Consider the following 12866-nt stretch of genomic DNA (forward strand, 5'->3'; position numbering starts at 1 on the left):
AGCAGCGGCCCCTAACCACCCACAGCACCTCTTCCCCTCCCTCCACTGTAGACTGCCACAGTTCTCCAAGGACTAAGGGGACTATCTTAAGGAGGAAGAGGACAGGAGACGAGAGCTGGAAACGCAGGAAGCATGGTTTGTCTAAGCAATGTTATGCAGAAACACATTACAATATGATCTCGAAGCTGTAATATTCAGAAAATGCTTTCCTCTAACCATGGAAAAAATCAAGTTGTACCTGATTTTTCCCTATAAAATTTATTCCTTTCCTTCTTCCACAAAATGAGATTACAAGGGGAATCCTGTATTTTAAAAAAATTTATTTTAATCCTTCCTAGAGGAATACAGATTTGAATGAAATACATTCATTCCATAAATACACTAGCAGCAAAACCTTCCCACCAGCATTCTCTCTGCTCCAGCCCAGAGCTGTGCCTCAGAGCAGGAGAGCATGTCCCACCAACCGTCACCTTAAGGATGTCTCTGCTTCTTGCTGAAAGCAGGATACGCACAGGAGAGACCAGGTCAAAGACAAGATGGATGGACGAATTAACTAAGCTGGGACCCTGAAAACACACCCATGTGGTGACCGTTAAGCCTTCTGTGCCCTCCAAATCCTTTGGCATCCACCACGCTTAACTGATGAGGTCCTTCACCACAGGCAACTGGCAAGGTCTAACTTTGCAAATGCACCAATGTGTTTGGAGTCATTTGTCATTCTGAGTTGGCAACATTTTAATGGTGTCTTGTTCCTTTTCATAGGGTAAGCCAGATAGAAAGGATCATTCTCTCCTTCCTTCCACAGGCCGAGGTACCACTTTGCCAGCTGAGTCCACACGTGCCTGTTGTCAGATTATCCAGCAGACATACTGGCTCACTACACCTCCAGGTCCCCTTTGTCTAGGGGCTGGAGGCTCTACTGGAGACAGAGAGAGACACGTATAAACCTACAAAGATCACTAGGAACAATAACCAGATGACTAACCCTGCTTCCGTCACAGCTAGTTTGCTGCATAGCAGCCCGGAAGTCTCCTCTTTTCTTTTCTTCTCTCCATTATTGCCTATTGCCTGGCTGCTCCTTTTTTATCTGCCCTCCAGGCACCTGCTGAAATTCTGGGAAGATCTATTCTAAACTCCCAAACAGCCAGGAGAGATTAAAGCAGGTAGGGCTCTAGACTTGTTAGCTGCAAAGCTAACATTGCTGTGTTCCAATACGTTCTGGGATGAGCTGAGTCATAATAGTCTGAACAAAACACCAGAACCACAATCAGCATCAGGATGACTGTGAGGCAGGGAACAAGTCTAGAGGGCTACCAAGTCATAGAGCTGGGAGGAAAAGGGAGTAATGGAAGAATTTAAAATAAATCGGATTTGTTTGGGCAGAGGGCAGCTTTGACTCAGGCATAAATGAATCGCCCAGATTATCATTTAAATAAAGAACAGACTTCAAAAATTGACACCTTCCTCCCCACACATCACTTAAAAATAGGACACACGCTCTCTTTTCCCAATCTGTTTCAGAGTGTTTTCATTAGGATACTCCTCTTTAAGTGCTTTCTCTATTCCCCTTTAGTCTGTTTTGTCTGTTGGCTGGAAGGAACTCAGAAACCGTTTTATATAAAAACCATTGCAGTGGATAACTGGTTATGTGTGTTTTTCCCTTTTGTATTTTCCGTCCAAGACAGCTGGCTTTTCTTCTATTTATGAGCAGAGAGGGACTCCTCTGCCGCATACACAGCACTGCTAAGCCGACAGTCTTCCGGCCCCACCGAGTCCGCCAGTTCTTCCTCCTCGGAGTCGTCCTCCTCTTCCTCCTCTTGAGCTGAGGAACTGGAAGTGGGCCCTTTGCAGGTTTTCAGGTGGCGAGTGAGATGATATTTGGTTAGATAAGCCTTTGTACATTTTTCACAGACATAATCCCGTTTTCCTTCGTGTGAATTGAGATGTTTCTTTAAGTGATTTGTTCTCAAGAACAGCTTATCGCATTTGGGACACTTGATCTGGCGTTCTCTGAGGAACACAAGAAAAAACATTTGATTTGGGGTTATAAACGACAACTGAGGCACACACTCTCCACACCCTCAGGCCTTTGTCAGAGACGCTCTACCTGTCGAGAATCACACTTTTTTATATGAGCTGTAGCAGAAGATCATAAAACATCTGTACAGTTGATTTTGCCCGTTTTGGAACTCTATGTCAATGAGATACTATGACATGTATCTCTTTTGTGTTTTGCTTCTTTCACCCAAGGTGTGTGTGAGACTCACTCCGGTTGCTGTGAGTATCAGTAGCTTGTTCCCTTCCAGGGCTGTGCGCTACCCAGGAATACACCACCACTTCTCTGTGGTCCTGGATTTGTCTATTGTTAAGAGATATTTTGGTGGTGTCCAGTTCTTTATGATCGCAGGCAAGACTGCTACGAATATTTCTCTACTGGTATGTTGGTTTGCACATGTATGAGTTTTTCTAGGGCATACGCTCAGGAGCAGTACAGCTGGATCCAAGGACATGCACATCCTCAACTAGATAGGGCTCAACTATTCTCCAGTGTGGTTGTATCAATACACACGTCCATCACCAGCCGACTGAGAGTTCCTGTTGCCCTCACTCCAACAACTGGAACACTGAAATTTGAAACTTTTTGCCAACTGGCCACACACAACAGTATCTCACGATGGTATGAATCGTAGGCCCTACAACAAAAAATTATTCTGCTTAAAAGGTCAGTAGTGTCACAAGGTTTGAGTAACCCTGGCCTAGACATTTTAGAGCTGAAAAGAACCTTACAGATCATTTAGACCAGGAATTTTTACACTCCTTTTTTGAGCAGTTGTATATCTTAATAAAAGCCCAATATGTGAAACAGATAAGAGCAAGTTAAAACCCTTGTTTTGAGGTGCAATGGGAAGTTCTGAAGTCTGGTCTCCTTAGCATTTCTGCCACATTCTCTCAGAAGACGAGAGTGAAGGACTCTGTGGAGCTACAGGATGTGGAAAACTAAGTCCCTACCTTCATGGAGCTTATGTTCTAGTGAGAAGTTACACTACAGACAAATTAAAAAATATATAAGGTGCTATCAAATAGCAATAAGTACTACGGAAAAAAAATGAAGCCAGGTAAGAGGGATGGAGTCCTATTTTAGATAAGATAGTCAAGGAAGGCCATTCTGAGGAGATGACTTTTGAGCAGAAACTTGAATGAAGTGAGGGAGGAGATAGGGAGATATCTAGCGGAGTTTCCGGGCAGAGGCAGTACAGTGCAAAGGCCCTGAGACTCGAGTGTGTTTAGTATGCTGAAGTAGCAGCAAGGGGAGGGCCAAGGTCACTAAAGCAGAAAACGAGGAGAAAAGTAATAGAAGATGAAGTGAGAGAGGTAGCCAAGTACCACTCCCACATCACGGAGGGACGTCCACGCTCTGGTAAAGACCTTTCAATCCAAGTTGACAGAAAGCACTGGAAAATTATGAATGGAGATGGGCACAATCTAACATACTTTTTTTGTTTTTTTTTGTTTTTTGTGAGGAAGATTGGCCCTGAGCTAACATCTGTTGCCAATCTTTCTTTTTTTTCTCCTTCTCTCCCCAAAACCCCAGTACATAGTTGTCGATCCTAGTTGTAGGTCATTCTAGTTCTTCTACGTGGGACGCCACCACAGCATGGCTTGATGAGCAGTGTGTAGGTCCTCACCCAGGATCCGAACTGGCAAACCCCAGGCCACTGAAGCAGAGCGTGCAAACTTAACCACTTGGCCACAGGGCCAGTGCCCTGACTTAGGTTTTAAACAGACCACCCTGGCTACTATGGAAAGAATACAGCGTTTGTGTGTGTGTGCACCTGTGTTTATCTGTGTTGGGGAAGTGATGAGAAGAGAGAAGAGTAGAAACAGGGAGGTCAGCTGCAAAACTAGTGAACTGGTTCACACAAAAGATGCTGGTGGTCTGGACTAGGTGAGGGCGGAATGAAGAAAACAATGGAAGATTGAGTTAAGGATGACTCCAAGGTGTTTGGCTTGAGCCACTGGAACGAATAATGGCGGTGCATTTACTGAGCTGGTGAACACTGGGGGAAAATCAAGTTCGTATGGGTAATATTAAGAGTTGAGTTTTGGACATGTCAAGTTTGACATCCAGAACTCAGGGATGCTGAGTGAATGGTTAGCTATATAAGGCTGGAGATATAAATCACAAAGATGGTATCTAAAGTCATGCAACTAAGGCGATGACCCAGGGAGTAAGCGTCACCGCTCTGGCTCTCAAGTTCCTCTTTCTCAGAGGAAGGGCAAGGCCAGATTCTGCCATATGGCTTACACTCTCAGTGAACGCTGTGGGAGAGGAACTCCTCCTGCATTTGGTTTTAGGGCTGTAGCTGTTTTCTTTTCTAAGGAGATAAACAGAATGAACTCCAATACTACTATAACCATTTTGAAACGCCTAAAAGTAAAAATATAAACATCTGAAAACTTTACCAATGATCTCTACAGGAAGCCTAAAGTCTCATTCAAAAATATTTTGAGTGAATATTGCTTCTTTTGTGAATGACTTACACTAGCTTAAAGTCTTGACAGTCCAAAAACTTCTTTCTATCCCACGGGAGCTTGGCAAAGAGGCTTATTATATTTCGTCATGCTGACAAACAGTCCAGACCCACATTTGAGAGAACTGTTTTCATTGGCCGATACCTGAGGAAGCCAATTCTCAACCCAAATGGAGAGAAACAGTTTCACAACTAATCTCAAAATAATTTATATTGCATTATGCTGTGAAGTGTCTACAAAAAAGCAAGTGCAGAGCCAGCCCTGACGGCCTAGTGGTTAAAGTTCGTTGCTCTCACCACTTTGGCGACTCAGGTTCATTTCCCAGTTGCAGAACCACACCCCGTCTGCCAGATGCCACACCGTGCTGGTGGCTCACATAGAAGAACGAGAAGGAGTTACAACTAGCATATACAACCACGCACTGGGGCTTTGGGGAGGAAAATAAAACAGAGGAAGATTGGCAACACATGTTAGCTCAGGGCGAAAATTTCCTTGCAAAAAAAAAAAGCAAGCAAGTACAAATTTAGGCATCACTTGAAAGAAGAGAAAGTCAAGGAAAAGAATAACTCCACTTTATTATATACTGAACAGATCATATCTGAATACTGTGCTCACTTCTGGGTACCAAATTTGAAACTAGGTGATAACACAGGATAAGTTGTAGAAGTTAGGGACATTTGGCCTGATGAAAAAAGGGTTTAAAAGAAACATGACAGTGATCATAAGCATAAAAGCCTGTCAATTTAAAGAAATATTAAACTTATGTGCACCATTCCAGAGGGCACACGTAGAATGGAGAGAGCGAGGCTGATATAAGTTTGATTCAAGCAAAACTTTTTCTCAAAATCAAACCGTGTAGTATTCAAGAAGAAACAATGTAACCACTTGCCAGAGACACTGTGGAAACAAGTCTATTTTCTGGGTGAACTCAGCAGCTCTCAACTCTGGCTGGACAGAAGAGTCACTTGGGGAGCTTTTTACAAATACTGTACCAAGGCCAGGGCTCTACCCTCGCTCAGTCAGAAACCCTGGAGGTGGGGCCCTGGCATCAGCTGTTGTTTCTCACATTTCCCAGGTCAGTACTATGAGCGGTGTAAGAAGGTGAATATTTGTGGCTCCCCCCAGTTCCCACGTTGAAGCCCTAACCTGCCATGTGACGGGATCTGGAGGGGGGCCTATGGGAGATAATTAGGTCTGGATGAGGGCATGAGACTGGGATCCCATGACAGGATTAGTGTCCTTACGAAAAGAGCTAGCAAGAGAGACCAGAGCTTGCTTGCTCTCTCCACTATGTGAGGACTCAGCAAGAAGGCGGCCATCTGCAAGCCAGGAAGAGGGCCCTCATCAGAACCCAACCACGCAGGCACCCTGATCTTGGACTCCCAACCTCCAGAAGAGAAAGAAAACTAATTTATGTTGTTTACACCAACTAGTCTATGGTATTTTCTTATGGCAGCTTGAGCTAATACAAGCAGCTAGACTAAATGATCCCAGAGTTCTCTTTCAGCTCTAATAATGTAAAGTCTTATATAATATTTGATAATCTAATTTCTAAGATTTCACACTAATAGCAAAACTATTGAATGAAGACTTTGTTTTAAAAGGTCACTTTGAGGGCCTGCCTGGTGGTGCAGCAGTTAAGTTCGCATGTTCTGCTTCGGTGGCCCAGGGTTCGCCAGTTCGGATCCCAGGTGCAGACATGGTACCAATTGGCAAGCCATGCTGTGGCAGGCATCCCACGTATAAAATAGAGGAAGATGGGCACGGATGTTGGCTCAGGGCCACTTTTCCTCAGCAAAAAGAGGAGGGTTGGCAAGAGATGTTAGTTCAGGGCTAATCTTCCTCAAAAACAAAAAAAAAATAAAAGGTCACTTTGAGAGTTAGGAATGTAGATCCAGGCTCCTTAGATGTTTCAGTGTTTCACGTTGCACTGTGATTAGGAATCAGACAAAAGAGCTGATATCAAAGTATTTATCTAAACTCTACAATAAGAATATAAAGTTTCCAATGAAGATGGAATTCTAAGAGTACCTCCAGAATATAAGCTAATGTTTTCTCCCTCTTCTAACACTTGCTAAAAGCTCACAACCACAAAATCTCTTCCCTTCTCTCTCCCACTACCATGATTAACATAGGCTAGGCATTTAATTACACTTAGATTAATGCAATAAATTTCTAATGGGTCTCCCAATATTTGGCCTTGTCCTCCTTCAATCATCCTGTACGACTGCCAGGGTAATTTTCATAAAAATGGACACCTCACCAGGACATTCTTTTCCTTAAAACCCTTCAATGCTTGTACAACAATGTGAATATCCTTAACATTACTGAACTGTATACTTAAAAATGGTTAAGATAAATTTTACGTTATGTGTTTTTTACTACAATTAAAAATACACACACACACATACATAAAACAGAGAACAGTGCCTGGCACACGGGGAGGAAAAATCCTTCCATCGTTGCCCATTATATCCAGAGTGAAACGTAATTTTCTTAGTTGGATAAAAGGCTCTTCACGATGTGGCTGCTGCCTCTCTCTCCATCGCCCTCTCACATGCACCCTGTGCTCTAACTATAAAGAACCACTTGCGTCCCAGCCCTTTCGGCTTCTGTGTTTCTAATTATGCCATTCCCTCTGTCTAGAATACTCTCCCCATCCCTTCCCCTTCTTGGCCTCCCTGAATAATTCTAATTTATCTTCTTTAACACTTAGCTCAAACCACCAGGAAGCTTTCCCAGGACACCTCCAGGCTGGTTCGGTGACCCTGTTCTACAGTCTTTCAGGATCCAGTGCTGACTCTAACAACTGCATCACAGTATGGTAAATGTTTACTGGTCTGATTCTCTTACTGGACTTTGAGCTCTTTAAAGACAAGGGCGGTGTCTTTCATCTCTGTATGTTCACCACTTAACACAATGCTAACCTTCAAGGAGGTACTTAAAAATATATTTGTTAGGGGCCAGCTCCGTGGCTGAGTGGTTAAGTTCGCAGGCTCCACTCCGGCAGCCCAGGGTTTCACTGGTTTGGATCCTGAGCACAGACATGGCACCGCTCATTAGGCCATGCTGAGGCAGCATGCCACATAGCACAGCCACAAGCACTCACAACCAGAGTATACAACTATGTACTGGGGGATGCGGGGGGTTGGGGAAGAAGACGAAGGAAAAACAGAAAGAAGACTGCCAAAAGATGTTAGCTCAGGAGCCAATCTTTAAAATATATATACATATTTTTGTTAAATAAATGAGATTATATTTTGAAAATATGAATAATATACAGAGAGAAGTGAAAAATAAAGAAAACAAGTGAGAACTCCCAGGACAAAACCAAAAACTTGGTTTTCCAACCCTTATGTGGCTGTGTGGAACACAGGAGATCTCTACCAGGGTGACAAGGGAGGAGACAGACACTGACTCAGCGCTTGCAATCCCTCAAGCTGGCAGGTGTGGCTGCAGCCACACCATGGTTCCCCACCGAGGAGCATCCTGGCTGCAGGGTAACTTACTGTGTATGGATGAGCACATGCTGCTTGAGGTCCTGCCTCCGCATAAACAGCTTGTCACAGTAATCACACTTGAGATTCTTCTCGCCCGTGTGGATAACCATATGGGACTCTAGGTGAGCCTTCTGGGTGAAAGATTTGTCACACAAAGTACACCTGTAGTTCTTCTGACCTGCACATTAACCCAAATGATGACACTGTGAATAAAACACCACCAGCATTCTCAGGAACAGGCACACGTATGGCATGTGGCAGAGGCGGGATCCAAGCAGACCTGACTGGCACTGGAACTGCACTTTGTGGGGCTGTCTTCCTAGAACCACGCAGGGCCGCTGAATTCACACACCACAACCAAAGCTGGCAAACCTAACAAATCTGACCTCCTGCTGGGACAGCTTATCTAAATAGATCTATTTTTAATGTTTATAGCTAACAGGTTATAAAATCTGGAAAAAAACACCCACTTATAATTCTAGCTCCCAACCTAACTCAATTATTTAAAATAAAATCTTATAAATTATAGTACTCGTCTATAGGCAAACATTTTTACCACCTGTATTTTATAGTTCTCACTCTTTCTTAAACATAGAAAATGACTTCATAAACCACAGATGAAATAAAAATCTTAAGAATGCAGAAATAAGCTTAGTCAGGGGTTGGCAAACCTTTTTTTAAAGGCTAGTCAGTATTTTGAGCTTTGAGGGCCACAGAGTCTCTGTTGTGACTACTCAGTCTTAATGCAAAAGGATAAGGATGAATTTTACTTTCAAAGATTTGGAGAACCAATGACCCAGCCAAGGGAGCTAAAACCTCACCAGTTATTTCGTATTTACTTATGAAAAAAATAAGTGCTAAAAGAAAGGTTGGTTTGCCTGGAATTTAGAAAACGGAAACTCCAAAAACAGATTTTGGTAGTGTTTATTTAGCAATATTCAAAGAAGGGAAATTGGCTCTGGCCAGTGACCAGGGGCGAGCTCTAAGGGGAGGCTCAAGCTGTTTCTATAGAATTCCCTTTGCTTTAAGTTAAACACATGGATTAACTTCCCAACTGCTGACTGCATTTTCCCAGTCACCTTCAAACGATGGTGGGGGCACCTGCAAAGTGGAGCATCGTAACACCTGGAAGTAACACCCTCTGAGGAAGCGCATTATCCCACAGACGCAGCCCCAGGCAGGATTCGTTCTCTAACATCTCATCTCAACTCTACCTGAAAGACCAGCTCACTGCAAAGCCTTTCACAATTTCTCATTGTTGCAAAATCCCACTTTGATGGTCCAAGATGACTTACCTGTATGTATCTTGAGGTGAGTCCGCAGGTTGCTGGGATCACTAAAAGCCTTGCTGCAGAAATCGCACTTGTGGGGCTTCATCCCCATGTGGCCCATGAAGTGGACATGAAGTTTGGAAGGAGAGATAAAAGCCTGGGGGCACATGGAGCACTTCCACTTCCTTTCTTTGCTGTGGCTGGGCCCATGGCTGCTGCTGTGGCCCTGGCTAGGGAGATGGTTATGGATGTGGCTGGTGAGGTGGGCTTTGAACTCTGTATAGGAACTGCATTCCTTGCCACAGTTGCAGAGGTGCACATCCGGGTGCTCAGGAACACCTTTAAAAAGAAAAACTAATCAGTGTCTCCTGATACTTAAATTTTAAAACCGTTTCTTGATATTAATAATTGTTGCTTACAATTCTTCCTCCTACCAAAATTTCCAGCCTGCCCACTACCTGTAAAACTAAAATGTCTTATGCAATGCTCTAGTCCCAATATCTATGTGCTCAGTACTTAGAAAGCACTTGGTAAACACTGGATTATAAGCCATCTTTCCTAGGCAAAAAAATCAAAACGTTGTAGCACACACACAAACTCTTAAACATCACTTGTCATCATGACACAGCGCAAAGAAAAAGCCCATGAAGGTTAAACCAATTTAAGGAGCTCTGCTGCCCTTTATGAACTTAAATTAAAAGGGTATTGGCTCAAACAGCAGCCTCAGGAACTTCAAATTCCCCAAATCAAGGTCCTGACACAGGAGTTCATTTCAGAGGAATCTGCTTGGTCAATAAAATTCAGCTTGTGAAGAACCTCACAGATTTTAACACTGAGAACATATAGGTAATATCTTGCTTTTACATACACAGAGGTTTGTGATTTGCTTCAGCTCCCATGTAAATCATTGCCAAAGCTTTACTTCTGGTCCTCGGTGCTTTTACTATGCTAGAGTCATGACTAGTCTTACGTTAACTTACCAATCTGCTGAGCATAATCTCGACTGTAATAAAAAAGCAGCTCGTTTTCAGGAGGAATATCTTGTGAGGTGCAGAAATAGATTTTTCCATCGTGGGGATAAGCCACCAAATTCTGCTCTTCCCGGTTCCTAAGTTATCACATTTAATAGATAAGTATATTAATTTTGAAATATATACTAAACACATCATATCTCTATAGTAAAATCCTATATGAAAACTTAGATATAACTATTCTCTGGGTCATTTTTCTAATTCCCTATCTCACCTATTAGGAAGGACTTGTACAGAGAAAAGAATTCTTACTTCAGCATATCAGTTCAGTACATCAGATTGCCCTTTATAGTCAGAAACACTAGAGTCTGCTACTGGAACCAAGAAAAGTAAATAAAATGAAGTCTTAAAAAAGCAATATGACTGGGGCTGGCCCCGTGGCCGAGTGGTTGAGTTCGAGTGCTCTGCTTCGGTAGTCCAGGGTTTTGCCAGTTCGAATCCTGGGTGCGGATATGGCACCACTCATCAGGCCATGTTAAGGCAGCGTCCCACATGCCACAACTAGAAGGACCCACAACTAAAATATCCAACTATGTACTGGGGGGCTTTGGGGAGAAAAAGGAAATAAATAAAATCTTAAAAAAAAAAAAAAAAAGAAAAGCCTTAGGCCTTAAAGTATGTGCAGATACTAGTGTAACTCGGATTCTTTGGCTCTTCCCTATTTTACGCAAAGCTTCCTATCGAAAAACACCTGAATCGTAACTATTTTATCTAAGACCACTCTTACCTAGCTTTGCGCACAAACATCATCCAATTACATTCATTTTCGTCAGTTGTAATGATGCAGAATTCCAGGACACCATTGTGGTATATCTGCCAACAGAAGGGAAACATACATGTCAAATGAACTGACGAGCGATACAAAATGCTACTAAATTTAAGCTAGCAATAATCTATTTACTTGGCAGTAGGTCCCAGCTTTCCTAGTCAGCGTGAAAATACATGGCTGCCTTCTCATGTTTGTCATTTCACCAGTCCCCCTATTTCTGGCAATAAAGACCATCAGAGACCTACAGTTACTGCTCAGTGTATAGAATGACATTGTTCTTGATAATTTACATTTTGGCTTGAATGGAACAGACCAATAAAAAGACAAACCTGTCCACTTGTCTTCATCACCTACAACATGGTGGCACTGAATGGAGATGAAGATCAGAGAACCATCTCTTCTCATTATTTTTCCAATGGACCTAGCATTCTTCTATGTTCTTTTAGATACCAAAATTCAAGTCCCCAATGCCACTGGCACCTTACCTTTCCAGTTATCACAAGACCCACTTTCCTCTCACTTCAATTCTGGCAGCATCATTCCCAGTCTGGTGACCAAGACTCTATATAAACATCTTATAGGAATAGCTGCTTATGTCAAAACCTTGTGTTTCTAGCCCCTCCCATTAGAAAACTAGAGAAATAATCTTAGCTTCTAATTCTAGAGTTGCTTCCCAAGCTAAATATTTGAGGAATGTTTTAGTTGATTACAAAATAAGACTTTCATCACATAAACAAAGTCCATGGCCTCAGCTGCCACAAGTAATTAAAATGAACAATCTTTGGGTTATCTAACAAAACGGAGACCAAAAGAGTTTATGTTCTATATTCCATAGCTGGTGTTTTGCTTGTATTATAACTTGGCTACCAAGAACAGAAAGGATGTAATATTAAATAAATAACTGACAAGCGAATGACACTGTTATCAGTCTTGGCTAATTCTGACTTTCATATTGCTTTTAACTATCTCATTATAATAAAAACATCCAAAAGTCACAGAAGAGTTCCATAAACACTGACCTTCCAGATATGGTTAACTGCCTTGTCTGTCCATTCTGCTACCTCCATAGAGTGACTCTGCTGGCCAATGAGGGGCCCAAAGCAAGTCCGCACAGGAATGGTTTCTCCAGTCCACACACCTATCAGTGGGAGGACACCAACCACACAATCAGTGATTTAAACATCTAACAGGCTAGAGAAGAGACAGTAACTTAACTCATACAAAGAATCTTATTTTCAGTGACCCAACAACTACTGATATTCCAGCATTCCTGACAGGGAGCCAAGTTTTATGGATTCTCTACTGGAAATACGGAAAATGTCACGAACAGATTACATGGGGCTCAGAAGAAAATGCAGAGTAAGATGCAGTATCAGGAATTCCCGAACCCAGTTTTATACACAAGGAACCAAATCATCTCCTTCCAAATGTCATTTTGGAGTTAATACATAAAAAAGCCCAGAGAACATTATTCTGTTACAAAAATATAAAGCAATTACTACAAAATAAATCAAACTTCTAAAATCGTCTGTACTTAAAGCACTGCTCTAAATTATCTAAGCTGTTTAATGCTTTCAATTGACTCATGCCCAAGCTACAGCTGAAAAGAAGAATAAACCCAGATTCCTATTTTCAAAGCAATGGCACAGTAATTCAGAAACCATGTTAAATGCAATTACGGGTAAGCATACTCTGGCAGTCTACGTTCTTTATTTCTTTTTCCTAACAAGTATTAGACAATTTACAAACATTCGATCTAAAT

The 12866-nt window shown here is 42.3% G+C and overlaps 1 protein-coding gene across 2 annotated transcripts in view; it reads right to left on the reverse strand.

Annotated features, from left to right (window-relative positions):
* Positions 1–300: 300 nt before the first annotated feature.
* PRDM4 (PR/SET domain 4) overlaps positions 301–12866 on the reverse strand; it is a 33418-nt gene continuing 20852 nt past the window's right edge. For both annotated transcript variants that reach the window (XM_070599816.1, XM_008522866.2), the window contains 6 exons: positions 12124–12242; positions 11063–11148; positions 10285–10412; positions 9329–9643; positions 8043–8211; positions 301–2010 (listed from right to left, as the gene is read on the reverse strand). In XM_070599816.1, the coding sequence (XP_070455917.1) occupies positions 1698–2010; positions 8043–8211; positions 9329–9643; positions 10285–10412; positions 11063–11148; positions 12124–12242 (1130 nt within the window). In that variant the 3' untranslated portion in view covers positions 301–1697. The remainder of the gene's footprint in view (positions 2011–8042; positions 8212–9328; positions 9644–10284; positions 10413–11062; positions 11149–12123; positions 12243–12866) is intronic.

Source organism: Equus przewalskii, chromosome 29 (assembly GCF_037783145.1).
Source record: "Equus przewalskii isolate Varuska chromosome 29, EquPr2, whole genome shotgun sequence".
Lineage (NCBI taxonomy): Eukaryota > Metazoa > Chordata > Mammalia > Perissodactyla > Equidae > Equus > Equus przewalskii.